The 16,921-nt window shown below is 37.0% G+C and overlaps 1 protein-coding gene across 4 annotated transcripts in view; it reads left to right on the forward strand.

Moving 5' to 3' along the window:
* CCSER1 (coiled-coil serine rich protein 1) overlaps positions 1-16,921 on the forward strand; it is a 604,924-nt gene that overhangs the window by 289,954 nt on the left and 298,049 nt on the right. For 3 of the 4 annotated variants that reach the window (XM_057366851.1, XM_057366854.1, XM_057366853.1), the window contains exon 7: positions 90-167. The exons of the other annotated variant lie outside the window; for it this stretch is intronic. In XM_057366851.1, the coding sequence (XP_057222834.1) occupies positions 90-167 (78 nt within the window). The remainder of the gene's footprint in view (positions 1-89; positions 168-16,921) is intronic. 4 annotated transcript variants of the gene reach the window in all.

The raw sequence follows: 16,921 nt of genomic DNA on the forward strand, positions 1-16,921 counted from the left end.
TTTTGGATTTTCTCCCCCCTCCCCAGATTGTAAAAAGTTGTCCATAGAACTTGACTGGAAATGCAAACTCCTGTGTGCTTTTCTTTCAGAGTACGGACATGAGTCCAGCTAGTAGCACAACCTCCCTCCCCGTTAGCCCCCTTCCTGAGGAGCCGTTGTTTTTCAAGGTACAGTTAATTAATTAATTTAATCTAATCATAAAACTATCTATTAATTTTTCTTATCATGCTATCTAGTGTACTGTGAAATGCTATTGTTACTTCTTCCTTTTCTTCAAATTACTGTGATATCAGCAGATGTTCTGTGTATATACCACACTATTTTCAAGCAATACCTAGAATACAATGTTGTTGRTTTTGAGAGGAATATTTTTCCAGCAGACTGCAGCTGTAAACTGTTATTTGTAAGACTGTGTTTTTATCCATAATCCCATTTGGATTGGTGCATTCCTGTGTATGTGTGTATCATCAACAGATTTCTCTTTATTTTGGATTTCAAGTACTTATTTTAATGAAGCAATAATTAGTTTCTCTAAGGTAAAAGCTTTACTGTTTACCTACAGTAAAGGTCTGTCAAAGAACAGTTTTGGCATAAATCCAATGTAAGCCACAGGTCTGACATTTTACTTAATAATAAATGTTGGGACAATGTCCACAACTTTATGAGGTTGAAGCTGTGAGGAGTGAGTTGCCATATGTCCCCTTTTCATCTGATTCCATGGTATCCATCCCTGGGACACAGAATAGCCTTAGGCAGAGCCCAAATTGTGGAAGAGGTCTCSTGAGGCCACCCAGGTACTCAGAGCAGTGCTGCATCATTTAGGAAAGAGGTCACCTTGCCAGKTGTTCGATAAGGAATTGGGAGCTTGGGTTTTCAGCACCATTGACTGAACTGTGTGTCATAATATGGACCAAGTTGCACTCACAGGAATATCCCTTTTAAACTACTCACTCTCCCAAGTAAGTTTCCTCATTTTGCTTGTATACAATCAGTTGATTGGGTTGTTTTTAGTCACTTTGTGATAATGCTAAATAAAAGCTGGGTGATTRGAATTAATGAAGTTTGGTGATGTAAAGTTTGTGTCTGTGTGTCTGTCTTGGATGTTCTTCCCACACAGAAAATAACAGGGTACTTCAGACCTGGCCTGAAAAGAAACTCCTTTTTTTTTCCTTTTTCCCATATTTTCTGTCTGTGTAACGGTTGTACAGCCATGCAGCTGATTCCTGCTATTAGATGGGTTAAGGATTGTGCTTGCTCAGTGGTTTCATCGGTGGAGGTACAGATGAGATGTCTGTGGGTCAGCTAGTCACTGATTCTCATTCCTCTTCTGGGATTTAACACTTCTAAGACCCACCTCTCAGTCGGATTTGGCTGAAATTGAGCAGTGTTGTTCCAAGATACCAGGGTGCACATCTTTATTTCCTTGGAACACCACTTTAAATGCACACTGAAGTTTGCTCAGCATTCTAAGTCAGATTCAGTAGTTCAGTCTCCCCACGCCTGGAAAACGACTAAGACATGACACATACAAAGAGATGGGCTACTCAGCTCACATTAAAGGTGTAAGAGGTAAGAAAATCTAACTTAAAATAGTATGATAAGTTCTCATGCTGAGGTAATCAAACATTACTCTGTTTGCATCAGGGGSACTGACAAGTACACTGAAGTGCTTTTATTTTTGAAGGAAATGGTGCTTATATACCTCAAAATGGGCTGTAAATTACTTACTTGAAGTGGAATAGTTGTACTAATAAAACAATAAAGATGTTTTTCATATTAAAAGCCTAGAAAATGGTTCAAAAAACTGAARAATAGGGCAGAGAGCATTACTTAATCTTTCATTTTCAGTCAATTATCAAACCAGGAAACATTTTCCTTTGCAATTTAAGTAAAATGGAGGTCAGACCAGGAAAAAGTTATATGTGTCTTACAGCGTTTGGTAGAAATAAAAATAAYGTGAAATGTAACAGTTTCTGATATTTCTCCTTGACTCACTCCAAGAGGGAGCACAATTGTTCCAGCTGTAATTTGAGTCACTGGTTTTACAAGCCATAACCCTTTCTGAATACTGTCAGTCAATAATATTGGCTTGTGATGATGGGATGGTGCATTTCCCTTAGCAACATGATAATAACCTTTCCTCCATCCTTGCTGTAGAGATTGAAAGAGAAATTCCATTCTGTGGTTCTGAAAACACAGGTGTAASGAAGCAGGGCCCTATAAACTGCCTCTCTTTGGGACAGTTGAAGATCTCTGAGCTAATGAACTTTTATATTAGACTGTGAAATGAAACCAAGCCTTAGTTCTCAATCATACCTGGTTTTATACCAAGAAAGAGAGCTGCCCTTCCTTTAGATTTTAACAATTTGTCTTCAGTAGAAAGCCTGCATTTCTGAAAAAAAGAAAGAAAGCACGTTGTGTCATCATACTCTTCTTGTACATCCAACTTCACCAAAGCAGATGCCTGTCATTTTTAGTCCCACAAAATATGTGCTGTGTAAATGTGGAGAACCTCAGCTTGTTCAAAACCATTTTAGGATTTTGAATTTAATCTAATGAAAGTTAGAAACAGGATTTCCCTAGAAGAGCTTGCAAGTTGCAACTCAGCTCTGCTAACACCAACCTCAGCTACCATTCTCCCAACATATTGCATGTGCTGTGACTTATAGCACTGGCAGAAAGATCCAAATTGTSTAAGACCCTGCTCAGGAGTATTTGGATGAAGGTATTTTTCAGTGCAGGAAGAGATACTCCACCTGAGCCCATCATATACCATTACTTTGGGTCATTGTGCTTTGCTTGCATTCAGACAGTACCTTTAAAAGAGTACCACTGATGCCTAGCAAAAGGAATAGAAAACAATTGGGTAAGAAATAAACATGGCCAGCTCCAGAACTGCTGAAAGCAACCAGGAGAAAATGCAAAGGTAAATGTATTATTAKTCTCATTCACCAAYCTTTTCTCCATAAGRGTTGCAAATAGTGTTGTTGGTTTTKTTTAAGGAAAGAGCAACTTTGCACAGCAGCCAGTGCAGCTGATCTGTTGTGGCTTTGGGCTCCTTCCCACTGTGGAGTTAGCAACACACAGATGATCAGAGCAGTCCTCCTTAGATGTGCTGTTCAAAATCTTAGAAAAAAAACCAGTTCAGCCATGTTCACAGATGCAAAACTGTTCTAAAACCATTTTTGATAAAGCGATAATTGGCATTTTTTTTTAGTGAGGGTTATTTTTATGTCAAATTCCATCTTTCAGTCTGCTGCTGTTTTCCATGGCTAAAAGTATTTAGAAAAGGAAAAATATTGTGGAAAAAGTTTATTTCTCCTCTCAAAAGAGAACATCATYTTTTTGGTGATTCTGCGCCTAAACTTTTTTGTAGTTAGGATCGATCTTTTGAACAGAAATTTATTCTTCTGTCCCTTTATAATATTCCTTGAAGAATTAGGTCTTTGTCTTGTGGGAAAAAACTTAYGTCACAATTGAAAAATTTCAGAACTAAGGATTTGAAATGTAAGGGAGCAGAATGGTATTTGTCATGCAACTTTAACTCAAGTGTTATTCTATGTTATAATAGCAAAACTGTAGCTGGCTGAAATGTGAGTGACTTTTAATTATGATGACTTATATCCGCTCTCATTAGCTGGAATTAAAAACAATCCTGCTTTTCATTTAGAAGATCAGTGAAGGAGTGGGTATTTTTAAAAGGTCAACTTACCAAGCAATGTCTCATCTGTTTTTCGGAACCTGTTCTTTTCTCTTACTCATTATGCTGGGCTTTCTTGCAATARTATTTTATTATTTTTAAATTATTTTAAAATATAGTGACAGCCTTTTAAGAAGAGATCTATGACAGCCATTTAGAACATCAGATATCTAGTATTAGCTAATTATACATTATCTGTTATAATGAGCATCATTCTCACTGGTTATTAGCAACAGCCAAGTTGTAAATAATAACCATTATAGTAATTTATTGTAGCAATGCTTAATTGTGTTTCAATTCTATGCTTAATCTCAGCCGTGCTTTACTAATTGGCATTAAATGAAAGAAAAAAAAAMCTTACATTTTTTCCTTTCTCCTTTGAGGGAGCTGAGAATTTCCTTTAGTATTTATTATCTACTGTGTCTGACTTCTATAATTAATACACTTGAAGCAAATTCCCTGGGTAAGAAAATGGAAGTGCCAGGTCAAGTAGCAAAAGATGACAGTCCTCAGTAATGTGACCACTGCTGTAGTCACATAAAGTGTAATCGATACCAAATTATGTCTGTACTAAAAGTTTTTCCATTCAGCCTGCAGCTTTACAGGCTCTGGAAATGCAAATCATTGCAGTCACTAATGGGCATGGCTCTGGCAGCTCATGACATTTGTGCATACAACTTAACGAGATAAATTTTCTGTTTGGTTAATAATCATAATAATCATTTTACTGCACATGTTTGGAATGATCAATATGAAAGTCACAGTAATGATTGCTCATTAGCCCAGGCAACTCCTCTTTGAGAGTGTGGCATTATATTTGTGGGTGAAGAATAAAGTCCTTTCCCACCTTACTCAGCAATGATGACAAAATCTGGCCCTGTGCTTCCAAAAAACATCCCATGCTAGTTGACACACCCAGCTTATATACCCTCTCCACCTTAAATGCACTATTTCTAATATTTTGAGTATTTGCTAACATTTCTTTGRATAAGAAGATTTTAATGTATTGGTTTGTTTTCAAAATAGACTCTGAAATAATCACATAGACGTTATGACCCCTGGGCAGATACAGGTTAGGGTTCAGTGAAATTCTCTATGGGCTGGATGTCTCATTAGCTCTCCTCCCTCTCATTCCACCMTCGACCTGAATTTCTCAGCTCTTCTGCTGAGAACTGTGTAGGCTCTGAAGCCGCTGTGGTTTTGATTTTTTGGTGTGTTATGGGCAAGTTTTTTGGTATTTCTAGTGAAGTGAGTAGAGTTATAGACGTATGACTAATACAGCCCCACCTTTACTGTTCTTCTGCCCCAATCTCCATCCTGTTTTCAACCAGTCTGTCACCATTCTTCAGTGGTTTAATSCATTCCWCCCACTCTTAATTTTTATTTCYCATGTCAGTRTTTTGKTTYTTTATGACTCCTTATGTCTTAGCGGTGTAGCTCAGACTTTTAAAAGCCATGTCATCACAGCAGCTTTCTGCCTTTGAAGCAAGCCTTCCATTTTGTCATTTCTCAAAAAGTTTTATACATCTGATTTGTGTCACAGTTTCTATCATAAGATGTGGGATCTTGAAAAGCACTCGATTTATCCTGAGGGAAGGAGTGTGAATATTATGGTCTCTGTTGCAAGAGGTTTCTGTGCATTTATTCATTGTCTTTTCATTTTTCTTAGTAACTCTGTGCAGACTTTTCCTGAGAAACCAGGCTCTGCCAGCAAGTCTGTCTGAGTAGAACCTCATCATCTGTTTCAGGATAAATTAAAAAAAATACTGCGGAGAGTATAGGTACAACATCTCTAGTTTCCCAGTGTCACTGATATATTTACTAAATACTAAAATATTCTGGAATATTTAATAATGACTAAAAGAAACAGGAATGAGACTAAGGACTATACATATATTGTCTGATTTCTTTCTGCCTCTCAGCCTTGATTATAATTTCCTTTCTGTCCAAATTTTGTGGACAAGCATTCTCTTTTTTTAATGTGTTCTCTTTTAATTTATTGAAACTTTCATCATAGGTTGACCATTAGTTCAATATTTCAAAATTACAACCCCCTATCTTAGGCAAAATTGATTCTTTTAATGCTGTAAACTCAGTGTGCCACATATAGGAAAATCATTAATGTAGGTCTTATTAAAATCTCAAAAAGCAACTAGGAACACAAATATTGTTTCAACAAAGAGGTACAGAGGGATCATAATTACTTTTTTTTTTTCAGTTAACAGGGCTTCCAGCATAACTTAAAAATTTATGTAATCAGTACTTCTAGGGTAAATATTGGGTTCATTCAGGTTCCTTACCTCCGGCAGACGCTCTCACACAATGAGTTCTGATGCATACCTACAAAGTAAGCTTTTCCTGCTGAGTGCTCTATATCCAAGATTTAAAAGTCATAAAACTTGTAACATTATAGGTTGCTGACAAGATTTTATCACTAAGAGTATGAAAAAAGATTTTCTTGAAACTCCATGGGAGGGTTCTGATACACCCACTAAGAGCACTTAAGGTGCTAATCTAATCATCTCAACACAGACAGTAAATCCTCCTAATTTCTCTTTTCTGGAGACTGATGGGCGTAAGTCAGTCTGGGGRAGTGCATTGGTGTGTGGAGGAATCCATTCAGTGCWGGTTCAGCTCTGGGGTCAGGAGYCCCAGCMRGAAGCCATGMARTGCTGACCCTTTGCACAACCAAGGGCCCTGGGACCTGTGGCTCAGCCAGGGGACTGGACAYTCAGGGACACAGYRGGAGCTGAGRACTCCAGACTTTTCCACACKCAGMCTGYGAGGCTGTGAAAGCCCAGGGTCTCTTGTGTTCAGGGTTCTCTCCTCAGRGGCACCAACTCAAATTGGTGTTATTTAGTTATTGCAGCATGATTAAATGATATTAAGGATGTGGACATCTGAGATTCTGCTCTGGGAAACCTGCTCTGACCGTGTGACTGCAGAGGGTGTAGCTGCAAAATGTCCTAAGTCTCAGCTCAGGTGGTGCCAGAGGGGCTTCTGGAGGCTCCAACAGGGAAGTTTCCCTAACAAGCATTTGTAAAATACAATGAGGTTTTTTGTGGCGTGTTTTTTTGTTGTTTTTTTTTCTTTTATTTTTTAAGTGAGAAGAATCATTATAAGGAGTTTAGAGTATAATTTTGTCTAAATCAATAGCACAGTGCCCCATTTACTGTAGTGGCATGTGCCGTCAGGTCACGGATGTCATGGATTACGTCAGAGTCATCAGTTACCTTAGAAGTGAAAATGTTCACCTGTATTGGCCATTTTAACCCCACCAATTATTTTAAAGGTGAAAATGTAAATCTGTTTTGACCATTCCAACCCTACTTCTTTCTGTGGTTGTTGGAAATGAGGTAAAATTCAAGTGTTTTCATAATTTATGTTCAATACAGTTGAAAAGTAGAACTGTTTCATGTTTATTTAATAATAATTATTCACTTTCCAGTATGTGTTAGAGAATGAATGTTTTCTTCCTCGGATAAATTAAACAAACTGGGGATTTGAAAATAGGTTTCCTACAGCTCAAATATGTATTCTCATTGTAGCAGGTTCTCTCTCTCCCTTTCTGACCTTTCTGCTGTTTTATCATCCAGAAAGCATCTGAAAGTCATGTGCATGGAAACTTGACATGTTTTTGACAAAAAGTTTTGACTTAGTCAAATTAATGATTTTAAATGGAAGAYATCTGATGCTTGACTCTTCTATTAGACCATGTATAAACATGGACAGTTGAGCAATGCTAATGACCCAGACTCATGTTTTCAAACATAATCCCTTGCAGTAGGAAATTGAGGGTTGACATTTTGAAATCCTTATCAAGTTAAATGTCCCAAAAGTACAGCACTAAAAATAACTGACTGGTTTTGATGATGTTCACTGAGGGTTTAGAGAGACAGATATTTTTGTGAGCAATTTAGAGAGCCTTTAACTGAAATTGAAGGCAAGATTTAATTGCTGACACATAGACACCTTGTGCCACTTGTGAAAGCTCTATCCTGCCTTTCCTCTAKCYAACTTTCTAGCAGAGCCAGGTATTGGGAGGTGATGAGAGCTGTTGTGCTGTGGTTTGATTTTTGTTGTGTTCCTGGTTTCCTTTCCATTTGAGTTTGTCACTTGGTTTTGCTCTTTCTCTTGGTAACTTATAAATTCCTTTGTGAGCCACTTGTTTATAATGAGCTGTTTAATTTTTCTGAGGAGTGTGGCTTGTATGGGAGGCTCTGATTGTATGATACAATGGTGATTTACAGTGTTAGGTGAGGCTTTTGAAGTGCTGTTCCTCTTTCCACCAACCTTTGCATCATTTTATGACATTAAAGCTAGTTTGTGGGGAAAAAAAAGTATTGTCCTCTCTATTTAAAGATTAGAACATGGTGATGGTAGTACTGGACTAAATTTCTTGTTTCTGAAATGTGTAATGTACTCAGATTTTAAGCCATAGAGTGTTCATTCAGTTTACCCTCTGCCCTTCTCCTTGCTCCTGGTGTAGTTCAGTACTTTGGTTATCGGTGGTGGAATGTATTTATATGCTTAAGGTGTCCTTTTAGTGCCTCAGCTTTTAAGAAGCATAAAGTTTCTTTTTGGCCTTTTTGACACATCTTTTTAAAAACCAGGACAGGTAAAATGATATTTTTGTTTATTGAAGTGTTCTTTAATGTGGTTGTATGAACTGGCTCCTAATAGTAGTCCAGAAAAGTTGTGTCTCATGTGTATTGAATAAAAAATCTATTTATTCAGGCTTCTTCATGTATCACAGATTTTAATAAGACTCCAGAAAGTTATTGGGGGTGGAGACAATGGAAGATGTCAGTTTRAATTCTTTAAAAAATGTTGACAGCCCTCCAGGCTATGGTTTTCTTGAATTGTTGTTATCATGGAAAATATAGGAAAATGCCATTCATACTGTAAGTATCTTGCAGATAACTTCGACAATTTAAGAAAAACCTGTAATTTTTGGACAATATAAATTCCTAAACGATTTTTTAATAAATGGCTGTGAGGCTGTGATTCACTTAAAAGATTTCTGGAAAAAAGTGGACTAAAGGGAAAAGAGCACAGCCTTTGTGGTTGAAGAAATTGATAATAGGGAGGAGCCCATGAACACACTTAATCACTTTATTTTGTCCTAGTTAGTAATGAAATAAATATTCAGCAGATATATTTAGATTTGGTATTTTCAAGCAGGGRTGAATRCYGTAGATGAGAAGGAATAGCATTTTTTTATTTGGATATTTTCTAAGCACTTTAAACTTGTAGAGCTATGTGGTGCACAGTTATGGGTAGTCTTGTGATAATTGTATCATTTTGAGTTCTGAAAGATGAAATTAAGATTAATGGGGGCTTAGTGAAAAAAAAGGTTTTCTTTAGGTACATATCTGATTACCATTTGCTGTAGGCATTACATTTCTGGATGTAAGAAGTGGATGTAAGTAACCAAGAATGAACAAGCATGAGTGATTGTTGTTTATTTTGGGTTTTTCTACACAGTTTCATATTTAGGTGAAAGGGAGAAATGCATAATGCTCCACATGACTGCAACAAGTAAAAGTTATTTCTGGTTCTTCTAACAAGTTGACAGTTTATTTCAATAAGTCAGAAAAAACAGATGAAGTTCACGGAGGGGGAAAATGTATATCTACAGCTGAACCGAGGGAAGATTCAGGAAGGAAGATGAAATAATTTTTAGAAGCAACATGAAACAAAGATGGTTCCTGAACTTTTTTGTTTACTGTTCACTAAAATACCTAAAACCTCACCACTTTCACAGACTGCCATGTCTGCATCCAATTTAAAAATCTTGGGAAACATAAACTGACTGGAAATCTGCAGGGTATAGTTGCATATCATAGAAAAACAGCTGCAAAAAAATAATGAAGAAAACTGGTGACAGTGAATGTTTAAAATAGTTTGGCACACAAGTATTACAGAATTTAGGAGGTTCACACACACAAATTACCAATTTTTAGTACTGTGAATGAAAAAGTTTAAAGATATTAAATATTGCTTTCATTCTGGTATTGCAGATGTGAAGTAGGAGAAGTTGAGTTACTGTTTGAGAGGGGAGCTTGGACTATAAAGTTGACTTATGAATATTTCTCAGTGATTGTTTGAATTCCTCTAGGCCAATTTTCTTTGATCAAATTTTCAATCTCTAGATAGAAGCATTTCTGCAGTTGCAAGCTTAACAGGCTCTTCTCTTTGTGCAGGCAGTTCTGGGTTTGATGCTTTGTCCATTGTGAACTCTACTCGCTGAGGGGATGKTTTTTGTCTAACCTGACCACTTAAATGAGAGTTGTCATATCAATACAGAATTAAATTTGAGTAAGAAACAGTTTTCCTGTGYCATGGAAATTTCAAACATTTCAGGAGACTCTTGTGATCACAAACTGTGTCGCTGGGTCACCCCAGCAAAGCCTTTAGCTGTGGTAGTGAGCTGCTTGTCAGAATTAGAAATGGCCAGAATGGTCCTTGTGGCTTCCTGTATCTTTGTTATTTTGCTTTATCACTCTGTGTATTCTTGAGGATGATCATTCAATTGCAAGTTTGTGTATTTTATGTTTATTGCCATGTTTATAAATATTTTGAATGAATAATATATGTAGGCTYGTAAGTTATTAATTTTTTAAGCCTTTGCTTCAGTCTCCTCTTTTAAATATCTTTATCCTCATTCCTTCTACAGCCACAGAATGGTTGATTCCAGCACTCTTCATTTCCATAATTATCCTTAGTGATGTGTGAGGATGAATGCAAATTTGTTAGCAAAATGATAATTCCTTATCGTAAGAAGGAAAAAAAMMCCCACAGAATTATCTGTCCATAAATTAAGTCAGCATTATATTGGGTTTAATCTATTTTATAAAGCRTTGCACACCTCTTAGACAGAAAGAGGTCCTTAGAGTAAATGAAATTAATTGGGGAAAAATTAACAAATGTTRTGAAGCTGTCATTTTTTTATGTATCAGTACCACAATCATATAAATGCTACTCACATGTTAACTAGATATCTTCAGCATGCAAATTTGATGGSACTGATCATCATAAATATTAATTAATTCTGAGGTGCAGAGGCTCTTGCAAACACTAATCCATCCTCATAACACTCCTGTAGGGTGAAGAGGTGTTATCTTCCTTTCATAGAAAGAGGCTTGAGGTATTTGTATTGGTGATSGTGCATACTGTCCTGGTCTCAGACTGGGGAACTGACTCTGCTTTTCCTGCCTTCAATTTCCAGATGTTAGTAATTGCTCACTGACCTGTGCCTTAGTCAAAGAGCTAATATTCCCACTCAGAAGAAGAATTCTGCAACTTCTTTCCTACCCGTGCTGGGAAGCAAARCCCACTCTGCAAACAGATTTCCCCATTCACAGTCTGGTGTTGGAAAAGATAATTTCTCTTYAAATAAAGAAGTGGCACCTGAGGAATATTTATTATATTTTAAAATAACTTTCATTTCSTTAGAGCATTAAACAGAGAAGTCACTGGTGCTGTGTAGTGCTTCAGTTGTCTGTATAATACTGATTTKTTKTTTTTTTTTTTWATATAGGAATGGAATATAACATGAAAAATAGTTTGTATATACAAATATGCAAACACAGAAATATACACCATATTGTTTCATGGGAAATGTAGCGTGTTAAATATTCCTTTGTTTAGTTCTTCATTTCCTATCTATAGAGTCCTTCTCATCTCATAAGGAAGCGAGGGGTGTTTTTTTTGTCTGTTCTATGTATTTTTCCCCACTGGGTGTCTGTCCACCAGGGGCTTTAAGTGTGAAAACATAAATGGCAGATAAGAAAATTTATTGGCTCTTCTGCCACAAGGAGATGAGGTGCAAGTGTCCATCCCTCCTTTCATTTATTCAATTTATATTTCATTTATTCAATCTGTCCTCTAATGTATTCATGCACTTATTTGGAGGCTTATGGAGATCACAATTACTTATGTATAGGAATGTCCTGCTATGAATCATTCAAAGCAACAGTGCAAAGCARGCTTTGTGATTCAGTTACCTTGAAAGAGTATTCCCAGAAGGCTCCAAAAAGGCAAAAATAACCCAATCTAAGCAAGTGCTTCCCTCACCAGGGAACAGTTTAATTTAAATTGACTTATGATTGTGATTTAAAGGACATGCAGTCTTCTTTTGTGATACATCTATATTGGACTGTCCAATTGCAGCAGCTTCATCCCTTCAGGCTGTATTGGCAGTGTGAAAAAAACCCCAAAACTAAACATGAGGATGTGATCTGGAGTGCAGCTGATCATTTTGTCAGGTGCCTTTGTGCCTCTCACTGTGAGGAGTTTGTAAGGTGAGAAAAGTGACTGCAAGCAAAGSTGGCATTTAATGGCAGAGAAAGAAGTAAAGAAACTGTCACTTGACTAAAAGAAAAGGTCAGAAGCAAACGAAGCAGCTGCTCTGTGTGTGGTGATTCTGTAGGCTCTTGCAGAACAGAGGTTTGGGGCTTACTTCATTCAGCATGAGACAGAGGAAGCCTGAGCGCTGCAGTTTGTCTTTCTGAGCAATCAGTTGTGCTGGGGTGYCTATTAAAGATGGGTGAATGGATGGACAGATGGATGAATAATGTCAGATGGACCCTGCCTCTTCTCTCCCCTTTCATGAAGGAATGAATCCTCTTCAGGTCCATCCCTAAGCAGTGTGTGTACAGTGTGCACATGCAACACTGACCTATAGCTCAGTCCAGTGACTGAAGTATTAATTCAAATTACCACCTAATCAATGTGACTAAAACACTTCTTTGTACCTGAATTAGTCTAAAGGCAGAATCATGTAGAAGAGATACTTTTAAAACCTTTAAGTGCTGCCAGGGAAATTCATCAAAGGGTTTCGAAAGTATATCTGAAAATATATCCCTGCAGGTATATAGTGTACATAAGCTGTGCTGTGCTACTTTTTGTGCTTTTTGGCCATACCAGCCTTATCAATATTTTTTTTTTTTTAGTTGAGATGTAGTTTTCATAAAATGGAGTTAGGCTGAAGAATGGCTAAAGGAAGCTTTAAAGGGTTAAAGAAGCACTATTTCTTGAAATTAATGAACACCTTCATTGGTGTGTGGCTGTTATGAGGGTGGAAGAAACCCATCTGAATGTCACACTGTGGTTAATGCAGCATTAGACTGGAACAAAACTGCGCATTTGGTAGCACAACCAAAATATTTACAACAAAAYGTTTAAGGAATTGGCCAGTTGTTAGGTTCAATCAACAGGAGGCATCTTCCTTTGCCTGCAAGAGTTTAGTTTATCAAGTAGCTCTTTTCATTTGTTTGCATGGTGGTTTGGGTTTTTTGTTGTTGTTGTTGTTCGCTTCCTTTCTTAAATARCAGCATGTTCATAATTTTGTCTTCTTGACTCAGTTTTGTCTCTGTGATATCAACTCCTGCAGAACAAAGTTACTGCACAAGATATCACATGGCTAACACCAGAAAAATCTTTACTCTATAAATATTTTACCTAAGAGAGGGTTCAAATCCAGCCTGTGATGTGACAGTTGATGTTAATGCTGGTTTTAAATAAAAATCCTTCTATAGTACATGATGAGAAGCCCCGCTGGTACGAATAGAGGAGAGGATTCCTTTTGTACTATTGCAAAAAGAAGTAAAAAACATGAGCGTCTTGGGAAATTTTACTGTGTCATGCAAGCTTCTTGTAGATTGGCTCTTACTCCTTCCCACTCCTTTAGGCAACTGAATTTTTAGAAGGATTTGGAGGCTTATTGGGATTTTTACAGAGAGTTGATTGTATTTCCTGCTGTGATTAGGAAATACAGCAGCACAGCTTTTGTCCCCAGTGGTGTTATTAGGAGTCTTGCAGATTTGGTTGATAACCACTTGTTACACTGTTCATCAGAAAAGAACTCACTCAATGCTCTTGACAAATGGTGATAAACATTTCTGATGTTAAATCCATTCAGCATGAAAATTAGTATTAACAGGTATCATGGTGATAGGAGCAAATGCAGTTCAAAGAAACACAGAAATTGCTGAGACTTAAGTTGCAACTTTAACTGTAAATTTATTTAAAAGCACTGTAAGAGTCTCATTGGTAAAATAACTACAAAAGAGATCTTCAAAAAGATATGAGTTCCTAGTTACTTACCTAAGACCCTGACAATGTTACAGCCTTAGAATAATGATTTACTTGTAAGGATAATATTGTTTGTGTGACAGCTGTCATCTCACTGAATCCATGTAACRCTGGATTCTTGGCATTTGAACAAGGATCCACAGTTTTGTAAAAGACCTGTGCAGTCTTCCCACAGAGGTTTCCACCTCTGGCTTTCTTTGTTTAATTTTAGAGTTGTGTGAAAAATGCTGTGAAGATATAAATAGATGGAATTATCATGGGTTGATTATAATTTAAACTGAGAAAATTTGGTAATCCAAAATAGAATCTGATAATCCAAGATGAYCTTGTTTTAACAAAAGAAGATAGTTTAAAGAAGGAATGGAAATACATCTGTCTAGCAGATGACCTACAGAATGAATTGTATGCTTGTCAATCTTTATCACATGTATGAAATTCTTCAGAGTATTTAATAAATCACTGCAGCAATGTATAGACAGTACCGATTGGCTGCCATGCTCTCTTGTGCAGACATGAAGGTGTTGGTTGGCTTTCTCAAGGTCATAAACCACCCAGGAGGTGTGAACCTTCTGGTTCTTACCTAAACAAGTTTTTTAATTATTTTTCAATTTTAAAAAAAATTGAGATTTTTCTAATTTAAACTAAAAATAATGAAAAGGAGAAAGTACAGCATTGAGCTCTGACTTTATCAAAAACTTKTCAGTGATAGACCCAGATCTCATGATCTTCCACTTTGCACCTGGTGCTTCTCTGGCTAAATCTCTCTTCAAATGTGGTATAGTCCTAGGCTTCCAGAAGAAGCAGTCACATTCCAGCCTTGCTTCTCTTTTGTCATCACATTTGTGTGAGAGATCGCTGTTTTGGTTTTACTCTGCTTGCTTGCATGGAGATGGGAACTGAGCTATGGCTTCATGCTCACTGTATAAAGTGGGGAGAAAAAGGAGAAAGGGGAGGCAGTTTGGAGTGGTGGCATTTTTCTTCTCAAGTAACTGTTCTCTGTGAAGGGGCCGTGCTGTCCTGGCTGAACACCTGCATGGGAAGCACTGAACAAATTCCTTGTTATGCTTCATCTGTGTGCATGGCTTTTGCTTCCCTATTAAACTGGTGGTTTTCCCCAACCCATGAGTTTTATGGCTTATATTCTTCTGATTGTCTCTTTGTTCCTGTGGGGCAGTGAGTGAGTGACTGTGTGGTGTTTGGTTGCTGGCTGGGGTAAAACCAGCAACACACATGTTGCTCTTGTCACAGAGCAAATTCAGTTTAACGATAGAATGTCAAAGGTAGTGGAGTGTTACTGGAGATGCTCAAGTGAGGCCAGCAGAGCAAAATAGCTCCCATGGCAMAGGACAGCTGAGGAGTGGCTGTGGTTCTCTTCAGTTATCCCTAAAAAACTCAACTTTCCTCTACTTGAAAAGTTACAAGCTTTTATTTTAATCCTAGCAGACCTTTTGAACTGTGTGAGTTCAAAACCACTCGGACTTCGTGGAGTTTTTAGAAAGTTTAATATAAAGTGTATTTTACTATGAAGTTTACTGGCAGCTTCTGGGGAACTGATTTCACCCTGGTATCTACCCACCCACAGATGCTGGTATACATTTCTTACAGACAGACTTACTGTAAACACGCTGTCAATTTCCAGGTTGCTTCTTTTTTTTTCTTTAAATTACACCTGCTCTTGTTCAGAGCTGCATCTGTGTAGCTCTCAACAGCAGCCTACTCATCCTCTCTTTCTCCTTTGTTTCATGAGAAATGACATTAAAAGAAAATGGGTGGAAAAGCAAATCAAATTCCAGTCAGAGGTTCTTATCAAGAGCTACAGAAGAAGAAAGGATTGCATCTACTTGTGATTGTCCAAAAGGAGTGCTGCATTTTTCTTTCTGGGTGTACAAAAGGCAGAAGATTGCAGGGGTGGGAATTTCCACTTGTGAATTACAGAAATGTGTTTAAATTGCAACTAGTGCAAGCTTTRTGCTATTTTGGTCGTTTATTTATAGAGAAAGATGGCCTTGGGTTTAAGGTACAAAATTGAAAATCGGAGGATGCGGAACTTGTGTCCCCGAAACAGCATATCTTCCTGGGGGAGATAACATAGGTGATTTAAATTCTATCTGCAGAACTGCCAGAGTGCATTTATTCTTTTTAGAGTGGCATAGTGAGACTAATTTTATTAATCCTTTTATGTGCTCAGAAGGCAGGCATGGTATATGTGCAAAATACTAGTTCTTGCAAGTGTTCTAGAATTAAGAATAGGGCAGTGAACATGATCCTCCAGGCTGCATTCTGAAAACCTGGGAGAGCTAATCGGTAATAAGRATATTAATTCACATAAATAGTCCACACTGGTTTCTGACTTTGACTTTCATGAATGCTATAATTTAATTACTGCTTTTTGGCAGGTCGGAGGATGTTTTATAACTGGTAAGATGAGATCTGGTACCTATAAAAGGAATGGGCAATATCTTGCCTAATACAACGATGTGTTATGCCATGTCTTAATTCGTTTGTTTCTATTAAGAACATAACAGAGCTTCAGAAGAGTTGACACCTTACATTATGGGAAACATGTTAAAATCATCTTGCTCCAGTATTTTTTAATCTTATGCATATGATGAGATTAAAAAACATCATATTTGGCAGTTTCAATGAAAATCAGGTTCCCCTCTAAGTCACATTGTCCCTAATAAAGAAATTTGAATCAAAAGAGCTGCTGTAAAAAAAACATAAGATTAAATACATTTTGCAAAAGGCTGCTAGTCTTAAAAGCTTTTTTTATCTTTTATTGTTTACTTATGTTTACTAAGTTCTTAGTAGACATCTATTTCATTATGTACATAATGTCTGAATGTTTAGGATAAGGAACTTCTTCATTGAGTTCTAAGCAATATTTCATTACCAATAATTCTCTCTTTTAATGTCTCTTTCCCCATCCCTTGTATCACAAGAGGAACCAAACACTTCTTTCATATTTAACAGATAATGAAATTGAAATTCAAATAATAATGAAAATTGCATTAAAGAAATAACTGGCTTTATCCCTCCATTTCCTGCCATGCATGTGTATTGGAGGCTAAAAACAGGTAGAGAATTAAGAATGTTATGTAATTATAACCATAATATACTGTT

This window comes from Malurus melanocephalus, unplaced genomic scaffold, assembly GCF_030028575.1.
Source record: "Malurus melanocephalus ecotype Western Australia unplaced genomic scaffold, MMel_1.1 scaffold_72, whole genome shotgun sequence".
NCBI classification, from domain to species: Eukaryota; Metazoa; Chordata; class Aves; order Passeriformes; family Maluridae; genus Malurus; species Malurus melanocephalus.